Source organism: Marmota flaviventris, chromosome 16 (assembly GCF_047511675.1).
Source record: "Marmota flaviventris isolate mMarFla1 chromosome 16, mMarFla1.hap1, whole genome shotgun sequence".
In the NCBI taxonomy this organism is placed as follows: domain Eukaryota; kingdom Metazoa; phylum Chordata; class Mammalia; order Rodentia; family Sciuridae; genus Marmota; species Marmota flaviventris.
In genome coordinates this window covers 73,263,829-73,291,664 of record NC_092513.1, presented here as the reverse complement: position 1 = coordinate 73,291,664, position 27,836 = coordinate 73,263,829, and the positions used below count along the sequence as shown (strand labels likewise).

At 43.5% G+C, this 27,836-nt stretch overlaps 1 protein-coding gene and 1 long non-coding RNA gene across 3 annotated transcripts in view; one reads left to right on the top strand and one right to left on the bottom strand.

Moving 5' to 3' along the window:
- Window positions 1-318: 318 nt before the first annotated feature.
- Window positions 319-21,992, bottom strand: LOC114104764 (uncharacterized). The gene is made up of 3 exons (XR_003584888.3): window positions 21,657-21,992; window positions 4,966-5,243; window positions 319-438 (listed from the first exon to the last, which is right to left on the bottom strand). It is a non-coding gene; the product is annotated as an uncharacterized lncRNA (long non-coding RNA).
- A 195-nt stretch (window positions 21,993-22,187) lies between these two features.
- Window positions 22,188-27,836, top strand: part of Ippk (inositol-pentakisphosphate 2-kinase) — a 53,441-nt gene continuing 47,792 nt past the window's right edge. For both annotated transcript variants that reach the window (XM_071602547.1, XM_027950982.3), the window contains exon 1: window positions 22,188-22,416. In XM_071602547.1, the coding sequence (XP_071458648.1) occupies window positions 22,336-22,416 (81 nt within the window). In that variant the 5' untranslated portion in view covers window positions 22,188-22,335. The remainder of the gene's footprint in view (window positions 22,417-27,836) is intronic.

Here is a 27,836-nt window from a genome sequence, read left to right as displayed (position 1 = left end):
GATCCAAAGCATTTACACACATACATGGCAAAGGCCAGATGGGTTCCAGCCATTTCACACTCCAGCCAGCAACACACATGTGTATGCAGAGGACATGAAAGAAGTCCCAACAGGATGTGAAGGCTGAGATAGACCTGGAAGTGACCTGAGGTCAGATGGTGTGCCCTGGCCCAGGCCTCCATCCATCAATAGACAGTGGAAGCCTCATTGGCTCAGAGCATAATCTGACCAAGCTTTGGCTAAATCTACACTGGGAAGCCAGGTGTCTCTGTTTATTGGGCAAAATAAATAAATAAAAGAAAAAAATTTCATACTGGGTAATTTATAAAGAACAAAAATTTATTTCCCAAAGTTCTGGCTGGAAAGTCCAAGATAAAGACATCAGGTCCAGTGTCTGGTGAGGTCTTAGCTTCCAATATGGTACCTTGTTGCTGTGCCCTGCAGAGGGAGAGAACACTCAGTCCTCACATGGAGGAAGGGAGAGAAGGGAAGGGCAAAAAGGGGGCCTGGCTAGTTGACCTCCTGCCCTTCTATAAAGTCACTAATCCCATCCATGAGGGCAGAGCTCTCATGGCCTAATCACCTCTTACAGGCCCTACTTCTTAATACCATGGCATTAGGGATTAAATTCCAACATGAATCAGTCTCCCTATTGTTATCTGAGGAGGGACAGACAACAAGTACTTCTGAAGGTCACAAAGACTGACCTAGCCATGGAATTATAGATTATCATTCCCTGACACTTGATCACCACATCAGTTAGGCTCCTATATACTAAAGAGATCAGAACAGGAAGAACTGCAAGACTAAGACCCTATTTAAGAAGTCTCTAGGAGGCTGGGGTGTGGCTCAGCAGTAAATTCTAGCATGTCTGAGGTAAAGTCTTTAGGGAAATCCACAGGCATTACAGGAGGCAAAAGCAATACCATGAGGGGGAACTTTGTCTCTGCTGCCTACATCTATGCCAAATGGTAATCACAGCCTAACTCTAGATAGATAAAACATAAAACCTCATTTTCTAATGGCCTATTTACCTGTTCATTTTACCCAATATATCATATCTAACTTTCAACAAAAAAATTACAGTCTGAAGAGGCAAAGCAAACATCGGACAGAGCCAGACTTAGATACGGAAGAGATAGACGACGTGCAAAAAATAAATGGGTGATAGAAGCAGATAGGTGGGAACTGTAAGAAAGAATCCAGGGAAATGATAGAAATCAAAAACATTCTAACAAGCCAGGTACAGTGGCACACACCTGTAGTCCCAGTGACTTAGAAGGCTGAGGCAGGAGGATTGCAAGTTCAAAGCCAGCCTCAGTAACTTAGCGAGGTCCTGAGCAACTCAGCAAGACCCTATCTGAAAATTAAAGAAAGACTGGGGATGTGGCTCAGTTGGTAAGTGCCCCTGGTACAAACAAACAAACAAAAACTACTCTAACATAAATCAGTAATGAAGGACTTGTTAGTGGACTGGGCACAGCTAAGCAAAGAGTCAAGTGATTTTGAAGGTAAGTTTCAGAAACTTCTGGAACTGAAAAAGAGGAATGAACAAAACGGAACAGAATACCCAAGAACTTTGGGACAACTGCAAGAGATGTAGCATACATGCAATGGGAAGTCAGAAGAACTAGTGATTGGCAAAAATTGATGACAAAAATTGGTCTTAGAGGACACCAAGGAGGATAAATACAAAACAAACAAACAACAAAAATCTACACCTACGCATATAGTTTTCAAACTGCAGAAAACCAAAGACAAAGAGAAAACTTTGAAACAAGCCAGAGAGGGAAAACACCTTATCTACAGAGGAACACAGATGAGAATTACATCAGACTTCTCTATAGGAACCATACAAGCAAGAAATAGAGCAAAATATTTAAAGGTTTTCAAAGGAAGAAAAACTATCCATCTAGAATTTTACCTCCATTGAAATTATCCTTCACAAGTGAAAGACTTTCTCATATAAAAAGAAATTTAGGAAATTTGACTCTGTAGGCATGACTTGCAGGATATATTGAAGCTCTTCAGAGAGAAGAGAAATAGTATAGGTCTGCCAGGCCTGGTGGCGCACACCTGTAATCTCAGTGGCTTGGGAGGCTGAGGCAGGAGGATTGCAGGTTTGAAGCCTGCTTTAGCAACTTAGTGAGGCTGTAAAAACCTATGGAGACCCTGTCTCAAGATAAAAAATAAATGGGCTAGGGATATGGCTCAGTGGTTGAAGTGTCCTTGGTACCAAAAATAAATAAACAAACAAACAAATAAATAAATAAAATACAAGTCTGAAACGTGGTTCTACACGAAGGGAAGCATTTATAATAAATAAGCTAGTAAAGGAATAAATGAAAGTAAAGTGAAAATCGTTTCTTACTCTTAGTGATTGCTCAAAATAATAATAATAATAATGTTTTTAATGATTATAGGTCATGGATAGGTGAATGATAGCAACATTAAGAGTAACAGGAGTGAGAAACGATTGTGTTATGTACAATACTTGCCCTGCCTGGGAAGTGATAATGTTAGTTAAAAATAGACTCGGATTAGCTTTAAATGTATGTTGAAAATTCCAAGACAAATACTAATTTTTTAAAAAGTACAATTGGTATACCAATAGAGAAAAGGAATTGAACTCATAAAATGTTCAAAAGCAGAGAGCAGAAATGACTGAAGCACACACAGAAAGAATGAGGACAATAAACAGTTAAAATAAGTAGGTCTTCATCTAACTATAGCAATAATTACTTTAAATGAGAATGGTTTAAATATACCAATTAAAAGACTGTCAGAGTGAATTAAAAATAAACAATCCCCAACCATATGTTGTCATAAGTAACCCACCTTAAAAGTAGGGATACAAATAGATTAAAAGTAACAGGATAAGCTCCCCACTAGTACTAGGAAGCTAGTACTTAAAACACAAAACAAAATATGCAATGGCAAGGGATGAGGATATGGAGAAATTGGAATCTTTGGATATTGGCCGTGGAAATGTTAAATGGTGCACTGCACTGGAAAACAATTTGGCAATTCCTCAGAAAGTAAAAATAGTTACCATATGTTTCAGGATTTTCATTTGTGGGTATATACTTCAAGGAGTTGAAAGCAAGGACTCAAGCATATAGTTCTAGACCAGTGTCCACTAACAGACAAATAAATAAATCAACAAAAATGTGGTGTATACATACAATCAAATACTATTCAGCCTTTAAAAGTCATGAGATTCTGATCCGTGATACAGCATGGGTGAACCTTGAAGACAAAAAAGGTCAACTATTGTATGATTCTATTCATATGTGAAACTACTGGAGGGAAATCCTTAGAAAAAAGGAAGTAGAATAGAGATTACCAGTGGCAGTGGAGGGAGGAAAGGATTAGTGTTCAATGGGTGCAGAGTTTCTGTTTAGGATGACTCAAAGTTCTATAAATTGATGGTAGTGTTAACTTGCACAACATTGTGAAAGTACTGAAGAGCACTGAATTATATACTTAAAAATTATTAGAATGGTAAAGTTTGTGTTATATATATTTTACCACATATAGAAGTGAGGGAGATGCAGAAAGATATACCTTGCTAGCAAAAGAAAATTAAGAGTGGTTGTATTAATTTCAGATACACTACAGAACAAAGAAAAATTTCAGGAATAAATAGGATTCAGTTGTCTAAGAAGACATACCGACTTGTATGCATCTAGCACAGAGTACCAAATATGTGAGGTAAAAACTAACAGAAATATAAGGAAAATTAGATGAATCAGCTGTTATGGTTGGAGACTTTAACACCCCTCTAACTGTAGTGGACACAGCCAGGAAGTGCACTGTATTGGTCATGGTTCTCCAGGGAAACAGAACCAATAACAGCGTGTGTGGTGGTGGTGGGGGGAAGGTGTTTAAGGAATTGGCTCATGATTATGGAGGCCGACAATTCCATAATCTGCACAGTGGGTCAACAGGCCTCAGACCCATGAGTGATTCAGGTCCCAAGTCTGTGCTGCTGCATTCCCTCTTGCTCTGAGGAAGTCAGAATTTTTGTTCTACTCATGCTTTCAACTGATTGGAAGAGGCCCAGACACTCTGTGGAGGGCAGTGTATTTATTAAAAGTCCACCAATTTAAATACTAATGTCATTCAACATACCCTTACACCCAGTGTTACAGTTTGTCCCCCAAAGGCTCATGTGGTGAAAGCGTGGTCCCCAACTGGTGGTACTGTTAGAAGGTGTGGAAACTTAAGGAGATAGGCCTATTTGGAGGGAGTAGTCCATGAAGGAACATCCTTGCATCTTGTCCCTGGCTCCGTTCCCCAGTCCCTGTAATGAATGTCATGGGGTCAGCAGCTTTTCTCTACCATGTCCTCCCTCCATTATAGACTGCCTCACCATAGGCCCAGAAATGGTGGATCCAAGTGACCGTGGACTGAAACTGTGAGCCAAAATAAATCTTTCCTTAGGTATTCTGTCCCCATGACAGAAAGATGACTGGCAGACCCAGAATAATGTTTGACTATATATCTGGACACTATGACTCAACTTTAACATAAAATTAATCATCACAGATTAGCTTCACTAATTTATCAATCTACTGGATTGAATTAGTGTCTGTAGAATACTTCATCTAACAAAATAGAGTATGCATTCTTCTCAGGCTCACATAGAACATTCATCAAGATAGACCACATTCTGGGGTTACCTTCACAAATTTAAAAGACCAGAAATACGTAATGTGCTCTCTCACCATAATGGAACTACATGTCAGAAGTAAAAAACCTACCAGAATTATTTGCAATTAGATTTAGACAAAGATTTTTTTTAAAGATGTGATACCAAAAAGATAAACTGTAAAGGAAAACTGTTAAATGGCTTCATTAAAATGAAACATGTTGTGATTCCAAAGAAAACATTGAGAGGATGAAGATGAACCACTTACTGGGAAAAATATTTGCTCATTGTATATCTGATAAATGACTTACCTTCAAAATGTACAAGGAAATCCTATAACTCAATAATGAGGAGACAAAGGTTGAAATAAATGCTCAGAACTTGCTTTGCAAAGGGTGTTGGTTACTGTCACTTGTTTGGCAGAGATTCAAAGGCAGGCAGAAGAGTGGAAAGGGCTTAGCCATGGGGCGCAGGGACTCTAGTGAGCCCTGATGTGAAGCTGTTGCCTAGGAAACTGGAGGCAGCTGAACCACATGTGATGGGTTAGGTAGGCGCATCTGGCTTTCTGTGGTGGGTCCTCCACTGGAAGCTGGGACAAAAATTAGGGAAGCTGTCAGTCATTGATCAAGTCCTGGCCAATTCAGGCTAATTATTACAAAAGTTAATGGGTAGCTTCCTGGATTATCATAGAAGTTGTCACTTCAGATTTGACCTATAGCTGACTGCTCTCCTGGGCTGGTTACTGTAGATAAGGGGATAGTTTCCCGGGCAGGTCACTACAGGTAGTGGGTCAAAGTTCCATTTTTGTATATTCAGTCTCACGAGCAACTCAATTTAAAATTGGGTTAAATATTTGAATAGACATTTCAGCAAAGAAAACATAAATGGCTAATACATCATGCTGGTAAAGCTGCTAGCAACCAGAATCCCTATAAATTGCTGGTCAGAATGTAAAATTGTATAGCACCAATGATACAAACTTATCAGAATAGTTTGGCAGTTTCTGAAAGAGACAAGCATTATAAGACCCAGGAAATTTATTCTTAGAATTCTTCTCAAGAGAAATCAACATGACATTCATTCAGAGGCTTGTACATGAATGTATATGACATTATTATTCATGATAGCCAATGAATGGAGAAATTCAATTGCCTGTCAACTGATGGATGTGTAAACACAATGTGGTATGAATACTAGTTGGTTGAAACAAACAAACAAACAGAAAAAGCTGTAGCATGTATGAACATCAAAAGTATGCAGTGGAAAAAAAAAAAAGCATTGAAACTATCCACCTGAGGCTTGAGGATCTCCTTGGCTCCTAGCAGCCAATCCTGACATTCTGACTCCTGCCCTCAGTTTAGTGGCCACCACCTTGGTCTCCAAAGCAGTGGCTCTGAGAAGGAAGGCAGCACTAGTTGACAAACTTTCTCTGAAACTGCAGCCTCATGGCTCTTCAAAATCAAGGTTATTGTCCTTTTTCTGATCCAGGAGGTACTTTAGAAGGAGACTGGGGGATCAGGCTTCCTCTTTTCCCAGTTGTAACTACAGTACTGGTCCCTATCACCCGGATATCACTCCTTTCACCTTAAGGTTGAGACACTTATGCCCATTAGGGTGCTTTTGGTTACGAGTAACTGAACTCTGGCTTCAGTCAAGAAAATCTGTGTATGTATTTGAATCTTCACAAGGCAGTCTACCTCCAAGAGCAGCTTGTTCAGGGTTATGGCCTGCTGAGGTCTGGATAAGTGTTCCCCAAAGGCCCAGGTGTTAAAGGCTTGGTCCCCGTGGTGACCCTGTTGGGAAATTGTAGAGTCGTGGAGCTGGGGTCCTGTGGGAGGTCCTTGTGTGTCCTCAAAGGGATTGTGTGACCCTAGCCCTTTCTTCCTTCTCTTTTGCTTCCTGACTGATGAGGTGAACAGTTTTTCTTTGCCATTTGCTCTTGCCACATGTGCTGCCTCTCCACAGGCTCAAAGGAGAGCAACTGGTCATGGCCTGGAACCCCCAAAACTGTGAGCCAAAATAAACTTTTTAAAAATCATCTCAGGTATTTTGTTATGGTAATAGGATGCTAACACATGACCCTATGGCTGCTCAGTTCTCTGCCCTCCTCTCCACATAGCTTCATGCGGAGGATGGAAAAGTTACAAACTGGCTTCCGGAGCTACTCTGGTCTCACATGGCACATTATCCAAGAAGACAGCTCCTTTCTCTCCATCCATAGGACATAGTTCTGGCTTGACTTGGGTTGCTTGTCTAACAGGATCAGGGAATGCCATGTGGAGAGTGGCCCATGGCTGAGGCTAATGTGAGTCCCCTCAAGGAGCTGGGATGGGATCATTTCTTTCCAAATGCCATGACTGCTACCTGGTAGTTTCAAAGGGAAGTGATGTGCGGGGGGTGGAAGCACTATGTCCCCTCCATCAACCCTGCAAGCCTCCAGTTTACCTGGGAATGCAGGCCACAGGCTGAAAGGGCCTCACCAACCCTCTGGTTTTAGATAGGTGAGTTTCATCCTAAGAGTGTTCTTTCTTTAGGTGCTTTCTGCAGCCCATGTGGACAGAGCTCACATCAACAGTTTTCTCCAAGTGCCCTAATCCTGCAGGTGTCAGGTACATGAACTGTATCCCAGTGGACAACAGGCAACAGTTCAGCAAGGAGACTGAGATTCTAATTCTTTCTAACTCCTCTGAGCCTCAGTATCCTCGGAAAATGGAGACGCCATGTATGTCTGCAGTGTAAGAAGACAGACCCTTAAAGCCAGGATGCCTAGCTTAGGACCTCTACCGTCACTTACTTGTGAGAATGTGAGCAGATGACTCAATGTATCGTCCTCAGTTTCTTCACCAACAAATGGGACAGCTATGGTGCCAACCTCATAAGGTTGTATAAGAACTAAATAAATAGTGTAGGTAACCAGCTTCAAAAAGCACCTGCCTGGGGTTGGAGTTGTAGCTCAGTAGTAGAGCACTTGCCTAGTTTGTGTGAGGCACTGGGTTCAATTCTTAGCACCTGATACAAATAAATAAAAAAAAAAAAGATCCAGAAACAACTAAAAAAATAAATAAATAAATAAAAGCACCTGCCTGGGTATGCCCCATGCAAGTCACCTGTTACTACTGCTGTACTTCTCAAAGTGGGGTGCTCAGCAGCACCACCTGGGAAAATGTTACAAATGTACATTCTCACTCACCGGATCTGGTCCCAGGTAACCACACATCTGTTTTCTGTTGGGGAATGGGATTTTGCTTGTGTTCCTTTTGTTCTGCATAATGATTCAGAGTTTAGCCTGTGCTCTTTAATGCTCTGAGATTCATAAGAGTGTAGTGTATACTCTAAAAATGCTATTATCAGAGGCCGCGCTCTACACACTGTCTTGCACCTGGAGGTCTTTCTTGCCACCTCGGATCTCTCCACCTTTCCTTCAAATGTATCCCCCATCCTGCACCACAGGATGACCTGTCCCCAGCTGATGGCTTGGAGGTAGTTTCCAGTTTGCCTATAGAAACCTCTACAGGGCACGCCTCTGATGTGTACTTTGGCATGTGTGTCTGTCGGTGCAGTGGGCTTAACCTTGGTGCCACAACTCTGGTGTAAGAAAGTCCTAATCCTACTGTGTTGTGATTGGATGCTCATCTGTTCCCTGTCTCCATACCCTGGGGAACAAGAATTCAATCCCTTCCTTGCAAGGGTGGCCCAGCCCAGGGTACTAACCTAAGGGGTTTCTAGTGGTCACTGCTAAGCCCTGCTGCTGCCTATTGGGGTTTGTGCCATTTTACTCTTGGTCGGGGGCCTGGCTAGTGCTGGTTCTTCCTCCTTGGGGAACTGTGTGGTCATGTCAAAATGTACATTAAATCTTATCTCCCATCTTACAGTTCTTCCACCACTTCTCGTTGAACTTGGAGAAAACCCCCACTTCCCCTTCTGTTCTGCCTTCCCCTGTGTCTGCCTCTAGGGATCTCAGGCTTGTGCCTTCCTTGGGGCCTTGCACTTGCTCCTCCCTCTCCCTAAAGGTCTTTTCTCTTGGTCTCTTCTCATCAGCCTTAAGTTCATCCCCTGTCCCCCATCATAGCTCCTAGTCATCCCCTCTCTAAGATAATATGCATTACCTCCCTGCCCTGGGCCTGAATCAAGTGAATTGGACTTTCCTTCCTGGGAATGTGTGTAAGTGGTGGCTCCCTCAGGGGACATCTGTTCAGAGACATTTTTGGTTGTCACAACTGTGGTGGGGGTGCTAATAGGCAAATATCAAGGATGCTGCTCACATTTTATACTTTTCAGGGTTCTCCAGAGAAAGAGAACCAATAGACTGTGTGATTTATTATCACACAGTCAGGGCGTGACAAGTTCCAGAATCTGCAGGGTGAGTTAGCAGCCTAGAAGCTGGGGGAAGCTGGCCATGTATCCCAGTCCAAAGACTGGCAGGTGGAGACTCAGTAAGAGCCAAGAAAAAGGCATGTCCCAGTTTGAAGGCTGGAGGCAGGGGTTATTCCCCTACTCAGGAGAAGGTCAGCCTTTCTGTTGCATTTGGGCCTTCAAATTGGTGGCTGTAGCCTCTCTAAATTAGGGAGGGCCATTGGTTTTACTCAGTGCTGTGGACTGAAGGTGGTGCCCCGCCCCTAATTAATATGTTGAAATCCTAATCCCCAGGGTTATGGTGGTATTAGAGTTGGGAGCTTGGGAAGGTGATTAAGTCACGGGGCAGGAACCTCATGAATGGGATCAGTGCCCTTATGAAAGCATCAAAGGAGCTTGTTCACCCGGGTCTGCTAATTGAGGACACATGGAAGGTGCTGTCTATGGGGAACAGGCCCTTACCAGTCTGCCAGCCCCTTAATCTTGAACTTTCAGCCTCCAGGACTATGAGAAGTAAATTTCTGTTGTTTATAAGCCACCAGCAACACAAATGAATAAGACAACTATTCTGCTGGTTCAAACACCAATTTCATCCTGAAACACCTTCACAGGCACATACAGAATAATGCTTGATCAGATGTCTGGGTACCCCATAACTATCACACTAGAACCCAGAACACAACCCACAACAACCTTCCACAATTCTCCAGCCCAAATGTCAGAAGAATTGAGACAGAAACCCTAGTAGGGTTTATCTTGATCCAAAGACATATCTAGAATAAATTCCTAGGAGATGGTTTTTGCATACTTTTAAATTTTATTTTGTTGCTGGGGATTAAACCCAGGGTCTTGCATATACAAGGTGAATACCATCACTGAGCTACATCCCCAGCCTCTGTGTAATTATATTTTAATAGATGTTGCCAAATTGTCCCCCAGAAACACTGCACCTGGTGAGATGACACATCATAGTGCAGAAAAGAATGTACTGTTTTTTCATGGCCCCACTAGCTCCTGTATTATGAGGTATTTATGCTTGAACAATTTTTCTCATCAGAAAACTGTGGAACCAACTCTTTGGTCAGTGAGTCAGGGACTCTGTAGCCTTCTAGGATTGACTGTTTTCTAATTATTTTTATAATACAACTTTCTGGCTGCTGGGTGGTGAAGCAGGTTGACATTCTTGAGAACTGTGAGTCATTTATGCATGTAAGGGCTTATCATAAGGGACTTGGCTGGCGCCAGGGGAGGACATCCTTTCCCTGGAGCAGGGGCTCATAAGAGAAAGAGGGAGCCAGGTTCCAGGCATCCTCGTGGGAGTATACTGGGCAGGGAGGTCCCCTGGGAGCAGCCCTAAGCCAGCCACTGCATTCCTGTCTTCTGTGCAGCCCCACCCCCAGCTTCTATCCCAGGGGACTATTGTTTCTCCCTTTTGGTCCTGCAAACAGGGGCATCTTCCTGGAGCCAAGTGGACTGAATCTGGTAAATTCTAGTTCCCAGGCAGCATTGTCAGGTTGTTGGCCCCAGTTCTTGCCTGGCAATATTGTGGGGTATTTCCATGACATTGGTGTAGGCTGGCGCCTGCCTGTTTATTCCTCTACCTTTGGGTACCTCCCAGCTGCTTTCTGGCAGGCTGGCCCCATTGCCTGGAAACCCCACCAGGGTAGCTTCAGGGTTCTGGCATTTGCCTTGCACATATGAATGGTGACACATTCCTGCAGTTTCTCTTAGGAACCAAGATGGCCATGAATCCCACTAGTCAAGCCTGCCCTGCACCATCGTCTAGCTCTTAGTCATTGTTACCCAAAGCACTTGTATAACCCAGTGACTCAAGGAAGTTTGCGTCTGTCTGGGACTCACCATCACTGTTCCCATCTATCCTCCCAAAAGCTCTTGAAGGTGCCTCCCTTGCCACTCCTGCAGGCAGCTGGCTTGCCTTTGTCTGCCTCTCCCACAGGTTTCTGGCCAGGTTTCTGGCCAGGTTTCTTGGTGCTTCCTGCTGTCTTCTCCAGTACCCTGGAGCTTTGCTCTGTACCACCTCTTCCTGTACCATCAAGCCATGTTCAAGGACTGGGACCCTCTATTTTATTAAGCCTTGTCTTGTGACTATTCTCTGCCTTGACAGTGGGTCCCAGTCTGACCTCATTAGTGGTACCCTGTGGCCAGTTCCAAGCCAAGGATTGTTGTGGTGTTTCCTGATCCTTCTCAGGAACTATGTGGGGAATGAAAAGAAAAGGGTACCCTGCCTGGCACACATGAGGTTGGTTCCGCTGTATTGGATACACCAATTCTAAAAGAGACATAAGCGTCTCTTTTAGAATTGGTGTATCCAAGCCAGGGAAATAACGCCATGATGTCTCAGGGCTCCCCTTCCACCCCAACCTGCAGTGCTATAGAGCTAGTTTCTCCCCAGTAATGGTCTCTTTCAAAGTCCAGTCAGTCCCTAACAGACACCTCCTACTCTCCCTGGCCTTGCCTGTTAGGACTCTCACCCCATGAATTCTCCCTCCTTAGCATTTGCTGTTTATTGAAACTGAGCTCAAAGACTTCTTTGAAAGTTCCATTGACAACTCTCCAGCCAGGGTTTGGAGGATTGTATAGACTCACTGTCCCATACTCTGGCATCAGCAAAGCATCGGGGCATAAACATGTGCCCCTAAGGCAAGATAATTTATTTTACTATTATTAGTATTTTGTACCAAGGTTTGAACCCAGGGGACACTTAACCACTGAGCCATGTCACCAGCTCATTTTATTTTTTGGGACAAGATCTCTCTAAGTCACTTAGAGTCTCACAAAGTTACTGAGGCTGGGTTTGAACTCTCATCCTCCTGCCTCAGCCTTCTGAGCCGCTGGAATTACAGGCATGTGCCACTGCTCCCAGCACCTCATTTGTTTTTGATATATGAGAAGTAAAACGTTACAAATGCCACTGAGTTCCCTATGTATCTCCCAGTCTCACCCCTTGTACAAAATCAGGGTCCTGAATTCAGGGTTTATCAATGGGCCGTATATTGTTATTCTTTGGCTATGTGCCAGAGACATGATAAGATGTCAAGTTGCAGGAGTCTACTCCATATATGAATGAAATCACACTACACATACCCTTCTGAAAAGTTTTTTTCTCAGCTTTATATTTCTGATTCATCCCATTGATAAATAAGGACCAAGTGCATTTATTTTAACTGTTGTGTGAACTTTTGGCGAATCCACTGTAATGCAATTCATTGATTTCTCCTGTTGATGGACATTTAAGTCATTTATTAAGAGAGTACTGCTGTTCTTGTTTCCTTCTATACATGTGGAAAGAGACTTGTTAGGGCACATACCAGGAGGGAGATGTCCTAGCACCTGGCAGCCTTAGGTTACTACATTGTCCAATCAAGTCTTCATGTCTTAAACAGCCCTACCTGAAGAGATCCTGTTACCCGTTTCCTCTTAAGCCTGGGCCATAGTCAAAGACACTGTAATTTTTACCAGTCGGACAGGCATGGGATAGTACTTCTCTGATACATAAGCATCTCTTTTAGAATTGGTGGATTTAATTTGCATTTTGCCTGGTTACTAGTGCAGATCAGATCATTTCACATTTTTGTTGGGCATTTTGGCTTCCCCTTTTGTGAATTTCTTGCTTCAACTTTGTGACCATTTTTCTCTTTAGCTCAGTGTCTACTTGATTTCTAGGAGTTCTTTATATATTTTTCTAATTAAAAAATTATTTTATTAAAGCTGGGTGCAGTGTTGCAATGCCTGTCATTCCAGTGACTTGGGAGGCTGGGGTAGAGGAATCACAACTGAGACCCTGTCTCAAAATAAAAAAGTGGGGCTGGGGTGTAGCTCAGGGATAAAATGCTTGCCTAGCATGTCCAAGGCCCTGGGTTTAATCCCAACACCACCAAAATAAATAAATGAAGATAAATATGATAAGGATGAAACCTGATTAAAAAAAATAAAAAGGGCTAGGGATGCAGCTCAGTGGTAGAGCACCTCAGATTCAACCCATAGTACCCAAAATATTTTATTCATTTTGTTTATTTATAGATGTTATTTTTAGAGCAGTTTAAGGTTCACAGAAAATACAAGTGGAAAGTACATAAAGTTCTCACCCCACCCCTTGCCTGGGAATAAATTCCCCCACCATCAACATACCCCACCAAAGGGTACATTTGTTACAACTATGAACCTACATGGACACATCATTACCACTCACTGCAGTAAGTTCATTCTTGGTGGTGTACATTCTATAGGTTTGGAAGAATGTATAATGGCATGTATCCACCATTATAGTATCATATAGAAAAGCTTTCCTTCCTCCCATCAATCCCTGGCAACTGCTGATCTTTTTTACTGTCTCCATAATTTTGCCTTTTTCATGTCATAGGTTTGGAATTATACATTATGTAACCTTTTCAATCTGGTTTCTTTCCCTTGGCAATAAGCATTTAAGATTCCTCCATGTCTTTTTTTTTTTTTTTAAACATCACTTAAAAATTTTTGTTCTAATTAGTTATACATGACAGGAGAATGTATTTTGACACATTGTATATAAATGGAGCATAACTTCTCATTCTTCTGGCTGTACATGATACTGAGTCACACCAGAAGTGTAATCATACATGTACATAGGGTAATTTTGTCTGTCTCATTCTACCATCCTTCCCATTCCCACTGCTCCCCGCCTCAACTCCCCTCTGCATAATCCAAAGTTCCTTCATTCTTCCCTTAACCCCCCATCCCCCCACACCTACTATGGATCAGCATCCGCTTATCAGAGAAAACATTTGATCTTTGTTTTTTGGGGGATTGGCTTATTTTACTTAGCATGATATTCTCTAGTTCCATCCATTTACCTACATAATTTCATTCTTCTTTAAGGCTAAGTAATAGTCCACTGTGTACGTGTACCACATTTTCTTTATCCATTTTTTTATACCATATGAATGGCTTTCATGGCTTGGTAGCTCAGTTCTTTAAACAGCACTGAATAATATTGCATTGTATGGCCATACCAGTTTGCTTATCCACTTAGCTACTGAAGAAGACCACCAGGTTGCTTCCAAGTTATGTCAGTTATGAGTAAAGCTGCAGTCAATAGATGTGAGAGGACATAGGTTTTCATCTCAATTGGGTAAACACCAAGGAGCACAAAGGCTTGATCATATATTAAGACCATATTTTGGGGCTGGGGTTGTAGCTCAGTGGTAGAATGCATGCCTTGCATGCATGAGGCACTGGGTTCGATCCTCAGCACCACATAAAAATAAATAAATAAAAGATATTGTACCCATCTACAACTAAATATATATATATATATATATATATATATATATATATATATACACACACACACACACACACACACACACACACACACACACACAATATTTACTTTTCTAAGAAGTACAAAACTTGTAAACTGGCCAGACCATTTTGCATTACTATCTCAGCCATGATTGGGAAATCCTGTTATTCCACCTCTTCTACAGCACTAGGTGTTGGTGTCTGCCAGTTATGTATTTTCTTTGGTGATATGTCTTGTCAGATCTTTTGCCATTTTTTAATTGGGTTGTTTTCTTATTGTTGAATTATAAGAATTCTTAATAGATTCCGGAATGCAATCCTTTATCAGAATGTCTTTGATAAATATTTTCCCCTACTCTGACTGGCCTTCTCATTCTCTTGACAGTGTCTCTTATAGCAGATTTTAATTTTAATCAAGTTTATCTTTTTGGTTATTGCTATCATAGGTGTGCCTTTGGCATTTTATTTGAAAGTTATTGCCAATCTCAAGATTACCAATGGTTCTCTTGTTACTTTCTATGAGTGTTTATAGTTTTGGTTTTACATTTTGGTCTGTGATCCATTTTTGTGAAAATGTAAGCTCTGTATCAAATTTTAAAAATAGTTTTGCATAGATTGGTTTCAGTTGTTCCAACTGAAAAGGTGGGCATTCATTGAAAAGGTGGGTATTCCCTTTGCTTATATCTTCTGGAAGAGAATGTAAGATTGGAATAATCTCTTCCTCAGATGTTTGGTACAATTCAACAGTGAACCCATCTGAGCCTGCCACTTTCTGTTTTAGAAGGTTATTAGTTACCAATTCACTTTCTTTGATAATTATATATTTCTTTCCATGTGAATTTTGGCAGGTTTTTTTTTTTGAGGTATTGTTCCATTTATTCTAGATTATCAAGTTTGTGTGCACAGGATTGTTCATAATATTTCCTTATTAACCTTTTAATGTCCCTTCTTTCATTTCTAATATATGTCCTCTCTCACTATTATCACAATATTTTAATATTGTGTCTTCTCTTTTTTTTCTTATTAAGCCTCATTAGAGGCTTATTGATTTTATTAATCTTTTCAATGAATCAGCTTTTGATTTCATTGATATTTCTCTTGATCTCCTAGGAATTTCCAATGTCATTGATTTCTACTGGAATTTTTATTATATTTATTTTCTCCTGTTTATTTTGGATTTAATTTGCTCTTCAAATTCTTAAGTTTCCTAAGTGGAAACTTATTGATTTTTAGAACTTTCTTCCTGACAAAACAGAATAGAATATACAATCCTTCTCAAGGAATACATTGCCTTGGGCAATGAGTAAATGCTGGGTTGAGTTTACTGGAGGATGCTAACTTTATATTGAATCTTATGTTTTCTAGAGAATTAAGATTTTTATTCTCTGTGGGTAATCTGTAACATGTAAAGTTCTTTGCAACAGATCATCAATACATTTTTCCCCCCAATACTGGGGATTGAACTCAGGGGTGCTTTAGTACTGAGCTACATCCTGAGCCCTTGGGTCTTGCTAAGTTGCTCAGGCTGGCTTTGAACTTTGATCCTCCTGCCTATCCTCCTGATTTAACAGGTGTGTGCCACTGTGCCTGGCTAAAGATACTTTTACATTTCTTCATTTAAAACAGTTGAAGCCATCAGGAGTTGGTGGGGAGCAGGTGTCAGTGGCCCAGATACTTAACCAATAACCATCAGGCACCTATCTCATCCCCTACTGCTCTGTTACAGCTGCTGTTGTCATCAGTCAGGGCTCCAAGCATATCTCTAGAAGCAGAGGAGACCTCAACTCAGATGTCCCAGGTGTCTGACCCTGTCATAAAAGAGAATTTAAAGGCACATAGTACAGTTCAATGGTAGAGTGATTGCCTAGTAAGTACAAGGCCTTAGTTTGATCTCCAACACTTAAAAAAAAATTCTGTTGGCTTTTGACAGTTTACTAATAATGTGTTTCAGTGTGGATCTCTTTGATTTCATCCTATTTGGAGTTCTTTGAGCTTTTGAATGTTTATATTCATATCTTTAATCAAGTTTGTGAATATTTTGGGGAACATCAGCTTTTCTGGAACAAGTGCATGACTGCCTACCATGAGGTTGTGGGGTCAAGGATGAGAAGTTACTGTTAAGCCAATGCCTAAAATTGACCAACATTAACTGCAATTGACCATCTACGCCTGCCTGTGGAGTTTCCTCTTCAGTATCCTCTAGAGTTCTAGCAGGTTCTGCCAGTACAATTGTTGTCTAGGTGGGAAGATGGATTCCTGTTACTTCCTAATCTGCCACTTTCCCAGAATCCCATCTCCTTCTCTCTCTGTCTCTCTCTCTCTCTCACTCACACACACACACACACAAAAACAAACAACAACAACAACAAAAAAAAAACAAAAAAAAAAACCTTAAATGCAAAAACAAAAGTTCTACATGCTAATGGGATACTCCTTTACTTTTGAAGGATAATTTTGCTGCATACAGGTTTTTCTTTTTTTAAATTTTTTATTTCTTTGGTGTGTACATAATTTTTGTAGATAGCTGAGGCCACCTGGGATCACCGGGAGGTGCCATTGTGCATGGCCATTCAACTGACAGCTACCACTGCTGCCCTAGCACACAGCCAAGTGGCCACACTAGCTCTGCGTGATGAGCAAGTAGGGAAGGAATTGGCCAGCTACGCAGCTCCCTTGATTGTGTGGTTGTCCTTGCAGCAACCGCTGATTTAGCCATTGCTGCTCCACTGTTAACACTAATAAGAGCTGGAGCTGATAACACTAAAGGGAACTGTACTTTGCCTTTTCATGATTTCTATCCAAGTTGAGCAAAACAAACAAACGAAAAAACCCTCAGCTGATTGGTAACATCATTAGCAACTACTAAGGGAGTATCCTGAACAAGAGGACCAACAACAGTGGTGATTGGCATGTCTTGCGGATAAGTGGCTGCCAGAATCTTTGCTTCTGTCAACTATGAATGGAGAGTTCTGTCTGGCTCTCCCTGTGTAGCTTTCCCCACCCAAAAAACACCACACCCCTTGTTTGTGTCCTCTATTCTTTCATCACCTTTTCTTCCTCTCATTTCTATTGCTCACCATTTCAGTTTCATTGTTAAATTTGTGTTGCACAGCAGACATCCAAAGAGACTCCTGACTAAATTTGGAGGGTGGAAGTTGTAATGAAAACCAGATTGAGAAATGAGCAGATAGTAAAGATAGTTAACACTTTTAGGCTATTTGTTCTAGAAATTTTGAGGTAAGAAAATAACTAAAGACAGGTAATAGCTGAGAAGATTTTCAGAATAGATAGTTGAGTCTTTTTAGAGGAAGACAGCAAGGGCAGTTGAAAGGGAGTGAATACCCCAAAGGATGGGATAATTGGTTTTAATGTAAAGCACAGAGAGTCAGACTAGATCTGAAAAGGGACTCTGAGCATTGTGGAAGGCACCAGTTAAAGGAAGGCACCAGTGACCAGTGTCAGGGAGAGATGCTGACAAGTCCAGCAGTCTCCAACCACACCGGTGGCATCTATCTAGAGTTCAGTGGGTCGGTTGTCCACAGAGAATGTAGGAGCAGAGAGGACTGGAGCCAGTGTTGAAAGAGAGCTCCTAAAAAGAGATGAGAGCTAATGAGGGAGAAGAAAGAGAGGTTAGGATGGGTGGGAATACTCAGGGAGAGAGTGGTGAGACCCAGTAGCAAGTCAGGTTGGACATGCAAGGACAGGGGTAGGAGAATCAGATGCAGATGTTTCCCGGGACTGTTTTCAGACAAGTGTAAAAGAAAGGATGTGAAAGGACATCTGAAAGGTTGTAGGGAGCCATGGATAGTTTCAAAAAGTATCCATAGCCTGTGGCCAAAGAGTTGTGAGCATGGGCTGCTAGGTAGAATGTGTAGATTTGGTATAGTCTGTCTATGCAAATATCACTATATGTCATGGACAGTGAATATGGAGGACAAGAATGGATTGCACACAAGAGCACTAATGAATCAGCCACATGATTCACAGATGGCAGCTCAAAGAATGGCAGATGGGGAAATATATAACTGTTCTTCATGACGCAGTAGAGCAGGAAAACAAGGAAAATGATTAGCTGGGCACAGGAGAAAAAGTGGTCTACTGGGTAAGAAAAATGAAAAAGAGCAGAGCATATAACTAAGCAGCTAAAAGAGGGGGGATGTTGGGAAGATCAAGGTGGGCACTGCTCCAAAGAAAGTACATCAGGGACCAAGAAGGGAGAGAGCATGGAGAGTACCACTACACTTGCTTCTCATGTTTTTAACCTTTTGGTAAAGTTGTGTCTTCCAAGTTATAGCAGTTCATGGTCAAACTGATATTTATGCATGGTTTCCCTTTAGTGGAAGAATCAGGTCCTATAGGTCATGAGAACAGTCAGTGGGAGATTTTTAATGCCTCCAGGGACCCATAGGGTCCATGCCTGTTGTCAGCTGTAAATAGTTAACGGAAGATAAAGACCTTCATCCTGACTCCTTAAGATTAAGGAGAGGGGCTGGGTTGTGGGTCAGTGGTAGAGCGCTTGCCTAGGCACTGTGTTCAATTCTCAACACCACATATAAATAAATTAATTAAATAAAGGTACATCAACAACTAAAAAAACATTAAAAAAAAAAAAAGATTAAGGAGAGCTGGAGTAGTGGTGCAGGCCTGTCACCCCAAGAGCCTGAGGTAGGAACATTACAAGTTAAAGGCCAGCCTTGGCAACTTAGTGGGACCCCTTCTCAAAATAAAAGGGCTGGGGATATAGCTCAGTGGTGAAGCCTCCAGTAAGGAGTAGGGGGAAGAAAGGGAGAGATTAAAGAGGATAAAAATTAGAATACAAAGGGCCTGACCCAACCCAAAAGGTGTTTTTCTCCTTTGTTTTCAAAGGTTGTTTTTGCAGTTGGCCAAAGCAACCTGGGACCAATAAGAGCAGGCACCACTTGACTGACAGTCCCCACTGTTGCCCCTGGGGATAGCTACATGGCCTCACCAGTTCTGTGGACAAGGTGTAGGTAGGGTAGGGACGGGATCAGGGCACCACTTATGCCACCTTTGCAGCCCCTGTGCCCATCGTGGCTTTCACTCTTTCTACAGCAACCTACTGCTCAGCAGCTGCTGCGCCGGAGGTCATTTCTCTCGTTGTTGCCACTCCAGAAGCCTTGGTCCAGCCTCTGTGGCTGTCATCAAGGCTGTGGCAACTGCCACTTCAGCTGCAGCCAGTTTAGAGGCATACATGGCACATGGCTGCCATCTTCCCTTTGAACTTGCTGGGAATTTCTCTTCCCCAAACATGAGAGCTGAGTACAGATGGACTTCACACACGTGTAGATCACCATGGTTAGCATTATGGTGCAGACAGTCTGTGGTCACCAGTTGACTGTGCCTGCAGGAGCCACCCTTTTGTCTATATAAGCTGTATTCCTGTCCTCAGGGTGCCAGTCTGATGGCTATAATTCTGAGATCAGAGTGCCAGCATGGTTGGGTTCTGATGAGGGCTGCCTTCTTGCTGGGTACTAATTGCTTCACAGGGGTTCCACCTTCATGACTTTGCAAAAAGTCCACCTCTAAATACCATCACATTGTTGTTTGCCCTTCTGCATAAGAATTTCTGGGGGACCTAAAATTCAGTTCATACACTTCTTATGTAGGAATCCTATTTAATAATACGCATTCAGTCTTTGCTTCCAATATCCACCTGAGGAGGTGATCCAGTATACTCTTGTTCCTGGTTTGGACTTATAAGTTGGGAGTAAAAAGAATCCAGCTTACACTGTCTTAAGCAAAAGATGGAATTCATTGGCTCAGAAGCTTTAAAGCAATCTGGTCAACAAAGTACTTGCTATTTCCCAGCTGTTTCCTGTTGATTCACCTATGCTGCCTGGGACACTACTGGCAGCATAAGCTAATGAGGCTGTTCTGTCAGCCAGCTGAAAGTGCTTCTCCCCCTCAGGTCAGTGTAAGCCACAGGAGTGAGCTTCACAGGATCCTGTGTATCACCTCCCTGTACCTCCTGAACCAACCCCTTTATGTAATTTCCAGGGAATGTAATTCCTGGTTGCCTGTGTCAAAGTCACAAGCCCAGCCTTGAGAGTAGGAATTAAGCCCAGGTAAATCAGATTACATAAACTGAATAGAGGAATGGTGCTTCCCATACAAAGCCTGTGTCGGTGTTTTGAAAAGGAGGGGATGTGGGGCAAAGGCATCAAAACAAAACAAACAAACAAAAAACACCCAAACCAAAAAACTGATGTCCCCCATTCCTATGGCTGATACTTTGTGATAAACACTCCTCCTTGGGGGTGGTGGTGGTGGTGTGGGTGGTGGTGGTGGTAAAGATGTAGAATGTTTCCAGCACCACAGAGGTTTCCTCAAGCAAATATTTTAAGACTTAATGTGGTATTGATACTTAGTATGATTCTGACTCCAGCTCTCCTTTCATGTTTAGGGTCTCCTGGCCTTGTAGGTGTGGGAAGTCAGGCCTTGGTGAACTTTAATGTCTTCTCACTGTCCTGTGCTTGTTCCCTCCACCCCTTTGGGGTCTGTTTACCTCCAGGAGTGGCTATTACTACCATTTCTGAAACTTTCCTGCAGAGGATTCTAAACAGCCTCCCACCTGGCCTCCCCTTTATCCCAAGCTAGAGGAAAAAGAGATGCTTGAAGCTGTTAGATCATTTTCCTGATGATCTAGCGTCATTTCGCTGTTATTCCCAAAGCCTGGCAGGTTCCCAGAGAGGCTCTCAGTAAGCCATTCTCAAGACTAGGTCTGACGGTCCTACTTTTATGAATCACATATCTGCATTAGGCTCGATTTTCTTCATATACGTCAACCAAAGCAACCTTTAACATTGCAGCAAACCTAATGCAGATCTGAGAATCCCGTTACTATCCACTAAGCTTTAAAAAGAGTTGCGAAAAAATGTAAAACACCATCACTCTTCTTTATTTTCGGGATATTAAATTTATCTACTAATTACATATAATATGTTCGTTTTTAAATTAAAAAATACGGCTAAACATTTGAGGGGAGTACTGGGGAATTAACCCAGGGGCGCTTTACCACGTATTACATTTTCCCCCTTTTGAGACAGGGTCACTAAGTTGCGTAGGCTGTCCTCGAACTTGGGATCCTCCTGCCGCACCTTCCCAAGTCAATGGAACTAGAGGCGTGCGCGACCACGCCAGTCAAACTTCTTGTTTTAATTTAACTATAACCCATATCAGCAAAAGCCTCTGGCCCCTCAATCACTGCTAGGAGCATCAAGTGATCCTGAGACTGAGGACACGTGAGCCTCACAGCGGCTCTGCGAGGCGGTGACATTCTCTCCTCCGCCCTAGGGAATAAGCCTAGGGCCAATTTCCTTCGCCTCACCTCTGTCCCTGGAGGTCCGCGGGCAAAAAGCGTCACCAGGGAAGGGGGGGGGGTGTCTCTCGCTTTGCCGTGCCATGTTTTCCCGCGTGGAAAGCGAGGATGACAACGTTTTTACCTCACGGGACCAACGGATGCTCTGCGTCTGGTAATCCCGTGAGGGTGCAATGGGTCATATTCCATTCTACAGAAGCGAAAGATGAGGCTCAGAGACGCCAAGCACCTTGCTGGGGTCCCACCGTCAAGCGGTCCGGAGCCCCAAGACGCCAAACGCTGAGACAAGACACTGCCGAGGGGTCCCGGGCGCCGAGCAGCCGCCGGTCATTCTGGCCAGCCTCACATCCGGCGCTCGGGCCGGAAACCTCCCTTCCGGTTCCCAAGACCGCGCTTCGGAAGTGAGTCACTCTGCCAATACTTAAGATGGCCGTTGGCTCATTCACTGCTGCGGTCAAAGAGGTGAAGTGGGCGGGATCCCGGAAGTTGCCCGGCTTGGTCATGGCAGTCTCCGGGGGCGTGGCTTCCGGCGGCCCGCGCCTACGAGTAGCCGTGGAGGAGTCGACCGCAGGAGGCGGCTGACAGGCGCTCCTCCTCAGACTGCGGCCACTGGAGCCGGGCGAGGTGGGTGGCCCCCAGCTCGCGTCCTCACGTCCCGGACTGCGAGGCTCCAGGGCCGCGCCGGGGCATGGAAGAAGGGAAGATGGACGAGAATGAATGGAGGTACCACGGAGAAGGGAACAAGAGCCTGGTGGTGGCCCACGCGCAGGTGAGCTGCAGTCGGGCGGCGCGGTTCAGGGCCTTACCCGAGGGCCCGGGTTTTCGGGGCATCCCCATATCCGCTAGCATCTCCCCATTTTGGGTCCTTCATCCCTCTAGCAACTCTTCAGTTAATTCCCGCATACCCACCAGCACCCTCCCTAGTTCGGTCTCCAGTCATCCCCCAGACCCCATGTCGGTCCCTCATCCCTCTGGATACCGTCCCCGCTTGGTCCCCGGTCCTGCCTCCAGTGCCACTACCGCCGTTGGGCCCCCGTCCCTTTCAGTTTCCCCCTCTTCTCGGTCCCCCATATCCCGAGTATCTCCTAGTCCCCGGCGTGGGTTCTGAGCCCTCCCCCACCATGCCGGGTCGCTGCCGAGAGGCCTCACGCAGTGCAGCCTCTGGCCTCGCCCGACTCCCAGGCTGCCAAGGGGTGTAGGCCAAGTCGGGACCAGGCCTGGGCAGCACAGGGGGGGAAGTGCCTAGGATGCTGTCGCTCCAGGCACGGAGGGAATTCAGCCTCATGAAACGAAGGTACTGCTGTTCTCCCTGCTGCTGTTAATAACCGGGTACTGCCTACAGGTTCGCCTCCGGAGTCTTTTAGAATTTAAAGTTTCCTGATTCAGTGAGTTTCAGAAACTGCAGTGAAGACTTTCAAGGAGGTGGATACAGGAAGAGAAGCCTTTGGATTTGTGGCCCAGAATTCTTTGACATCTTTGGTACAACCCGGCAGGAACGTGGTGGGTAGGAGGGAGAAAGATGCCAGATAGGGAAGATTTAGAGCGGGACTTAGAAGCACAGGGAGCTGGGACCATTCCCAGTTTTGCCACCGTATGGGGAGGCTCAGTGCCTGCATTTGTAAAGTGGAACTAGGAATAGAATTTGCTTTTTGGCATTTCGGGAAAGATCAATTGAGAGGGAGCCAGACAAGTTATGCCTTGCCAGTGATACCTATCAGCCCCTTGGTCAGGTGAAGCAAGCAGAACTCAGAGCAGTTAAGGTCCTGCCCCATTACAGCAGCTGTTCAGGAATGGTGCAGGTTCTGGAGTAGGCAACTGGCCCATGATTCTATCCTTGTATTTTGTTACCCATTAGCATAATTGGGGAATTAAAGAACTGAGACCACAGGTTCTACTTATGACCTTTAGGTGAGTTAATAATGGACAAGGCTAACCTAAAGCTTCCCCTTCTAATGGAAGCTGATGTATTAAGTTTCAAAAGTAGTGGTAGATGAAGGAGCAAGTTCTAGACTTGGAGCAAAAGCACACCCAGGGTTAGAAGAACAGAGGCTTCTGTGCAGTTACCTCTGACACTTGGATCTCTCTCCATTGTCCCCAACAGGCACATGTCCACCCCCCTTCCCTAAGGAGGCATTTTTCAAGATAGCCCAGCTCCTGCCTTTTTACACAACTCCATTCGTCATGGTTGTGTTTCTTTTTACTTTTACCTTTTTAACTTACCTTCAGCCATTAGGCTGTCCTGGACCCATGCTTTCATGCTTTATTTAATTGTCATCATCATCATTATTTATCGTTATCATTTTTGCAGTGCTGGGGATGGAACCCAGGGCTTTGAGCATGCTAGGCAAATGCTTAATCACTGAGCTACACCCTAGCCTTAATTTTATTTTATTTATTTATTTCCTAGCCCTTAATTTTAAATCTAAATTTTCTCTCTATGCGCCTTCCTCTTTGGTGAAGAGAGTTTCAGCTCTTCACTTGAAATTGAAGCTTATCAACACAAACCATCTCATAAGAAAATGTTTCCCACGAAGTTAAGGTGGATGATGTTTGCATCTAATGTAGGTAAACTGAATTTGTGCCGTGTTGAGAAGCCTGGAGAAGCCTTTGTGCTTGGCCTGGTTCTCAAGCCTGGCTGCCAGCTCATCCCTGCTGGCATGCTCAGGCTTTGGGCTGAGAAGAGAGTGAACCCTGGAAGGCAGCTTTTCAGGGCTTGTTGTGCCCAAGGAGTGTGTACATGAGTGGTTAGAAAGAAGGTGGGTGAGTGAGAAGACTGAGAACTGGAGGATTCCCATTCCTGTGAGCACTTAGGCACAAGCACTGCTCTTATTCCTATCTGGGCATAGGTGCATCTGCTTCTCTGCTCAGCTCTCCAGATCAGTATCATCCAATCCAAGAGAGATGGAGGCCTTCACCAAGTCTTTCCAGATAGAGGTTCACTGTCTCTGAGAGGGCACTGACCTTATAAAATCCCATCAATCCTCCCTCTGCAGCACGAGAGCATGATGCACAGTGCAGGTGCAGACAGTCATCTGAGGCCTGACCTGCAAGAGCTGAGGGTCTAGGTGGGGACATCTGCACTGTCATTGGCCAGCAATAGAAGGAATACAGTGATGCTTCTTCTGCCATATGCAAGTGTAAAATGAGAGGGAGACTTCTGTGGTATGCAGGACTTGGGGCCTGGGATTGAGGAACTCAGTGTGGACTGCTGGAGGTGGTGGGGCATGTTCAGGGTGGGCAGGAAAGTGAATGCAGGCCAGCCCATAGAGAGGAGTTGTAACAGCATTCCTGACAGGTGGTAGTCATCTTCCCCATAGCCCCTTCCTTCAGAGGCAGCCCAGTGGCCCAGGTGGTTCCAGTGTTGCCTGTCAGGACATGTTCTTTCTTGTTTGGGACAGTTGTGTAGATATCCCTTTCCCAGATACAGCACCTGACTGTCCTCTGCTCATTTGGTATGGACCATCTGACGTGCATGCCTCCTGTTAGTCGCCTGGACACTGTCCCCCATTGGTGTCTGGAGCCCTAGGCATGGACCCTGAGGGGGCTTCTTGAGCAGGGCATGTTGCATCTGGTCATATACTTTCCTTGTTGCTGCCTGAGTGCATGGCACTTGAGCTAGCAGCCATATCATAGGTCATCAAAACCTGTGACTATCCTCCATGCTACTGGGCTGGACTTTTGTCCCCAGGTCTCTGCACTTGCTCCTTCACTTTGACCTTATTGGTTTTGAATTACGGCTTGTCCTGTGAAGGTCATTTTATGTCTGGTTTATCCTTCCATCTGTAAGGTATCCAGGGCACTTAGCCTCTGGGTCACTCAGGCCTTGGTATGCAGGGGCAGACAGTGTGCACTTGTCATGACACTAAGCTGTCATGTTTTCCTTCTTGTTGACAAAGGTAACCTGAAGGATTTTGCTCTTCATTGACCTGCCAACAAAGAACATTTATCAAACTTGTGTAGAGAACTGTTCATTTCCAGTCATTCCGGTTTTGTAGCCTTTCTCAGATTCTGAGGAGAGCTTCACATCATTTCTGCAAATTGGTTGGTGCTTGTGGTGTTTGTCTGGGCTTTGCAGGTGTGAAGGTCAAGCAGTCAGGGGTGAGGGGCCATCTCATTGTTTCTCTTCTCATCTTCTGTTTAGGATATCTGGTTTTCAGATTTTTTACTTTCAATATAGCAGTATTATATATATATATATATGTATGTGTGTGTGTGTGTGTATGTATATATTTATATATATATATATAATGTAAACAATTTAAATGGCTGTTTTACAGAGACTGCATTAGGTAAATTATGCTGTATTCCATGTAATTTGGGTAAATGTTTACAATGTTAAAAGGAAAAAGGTTACAAAAGATGTATAGTGTCTTGTGGTTTTAAGTATATATGTGGGAGGAAATACATCAAAATGTTACAGGTAGTTACCACTTTGTGACCATATCAAGATTTATTTTTACCTCCTTTCCTCTTTCCTTTTTTTTTTTTTTTTAAAGTGGGGTTTCACTATGTTGCTCATGATGGGCTTGAATGCCTTGACACAGGCAGTCCTACCTAAGTCTCTTTTGAGTGGCTGGAGCTATAGGCATGCATAACACTACACCCAGCTCCTTATTAATTTTTAAAAATATTTTCTACAATGAATATGCATTGTAATCAAGAAAAGGGGCTGGGAGTGTAGCTCAGTGGTAGAATGTACATTTAGCTTGCTTGAGGTCCTGGGTTTGAATCCTTAGCATTAAAAAAAAAAAAAAATCAGGAAAAAGGATTTCTAAATGGTTTATAGTCTTTGATCTAATTTCTGTTCAAGTTTTTTTTTTTTTTTTTTTTTAATACCAGGTATTGAGCCAAGAGGTGCTTAAGTACTGAGCCACATCCCCGGCTCTTTTTATTTATTTATTTTTGAGACAGGACCTTGCTAAGTTGCCTGGGACCTCTTTAACTTGATGAGGCTAGCTTTGAACTCATGATCCTCCTGCGTCAGCTTCCCAAGCTGCTGGGATTATAGGTGTGCGCCACAGTGCCCAGCTTTGTTCATGTATTCTTGTATTCTTGAAAAGGAGATAATTAGAAATGAAAATAAAGATTTTTGTACTAAAAGATATTCATTACAGAATTATTTATCGTAGCTTAGGTGGAAAGCAGTTGTTCAGTGCTATAGGAATGTTGTTAATCACACTTTTTCTGGAGATGCTGGAAGCCCATAAGTGTTGATATTCTTTGTTTTTTCGCAACCATATGGCATATCCCTAAGCTCTGGGCTCTTGTTGAAATAGTCTTAACTTTTTCTTGCCACTAGCGTCTTTAAAATACAACAACAACAACAAAAAAAACAAACAAAAAAACCCTCTACATTTAAGGTTTTCATTGGCGTTCTTATAGGCTGCTGTTGCTGATATGACTTCTTTCTGTCTGTCTTTCTTTCTTTGTCTTTCTGTCTCCCTCCCTCCCTCCCTCCCTCCCTCCCTTCCTTCCTTCCTTCCCTTTCTTTCTGTATTGTACTGGGGATTGAAGTCAGGGGCACTAGACTGAGCCATATCCCCAGCCCTATTTTGTATTTTATTTAGAGACAGGATCTCACTGAGTTGTGTAGGGCTTTGCTTTTGCTGACGCTGGTTTTGAACTCTGGATCTTCCTGCCTCAGCCTCCCTACTAGCCACTGCGATTTCAGGTGTGTGCCACCGCGCCCAGTAATATGGCTTCTTTCTTGGTGAGGTTTGTTCTTTTCTTGTCCCACTCTAGCTTATTGCTGAGCTCTGCATGTGACCCCACTTTATTTATACCTTAATTTATATTTTTCTTTGCATGGTTAGGATTTTTTTTTTTTTTAAATTCTCTTTGGTGGTTTTTAGCGCTGTGCCTCACTAGTATGTGAAGGTGTTCATCTGTCTGGTTTTACGTCTTCCCAGGTGACATGGCCACTTTTTCCTCCTCTTTGGTCAGAACTCAGTTGGAGATGGAGCTCCCCAGTGACTTTTCTTTTGAGAGCTGCAACACAGGAAGGTGAGGGAGGCCTTGCTGCATCTAGAGAGCAAGGCTGCACTTGACTGGGCCTGCTTCATGGCTATGGTGCAGCTCAGGCAGGCAGTCTCAGGGATCCCACACTTGCTGTGCTTCTTCGGTTATGTGCTGCCATGAGTCGTGCCTTCTCTTCACACGTGTTCAGGTTTGCCATCCTTTAGGTATCAC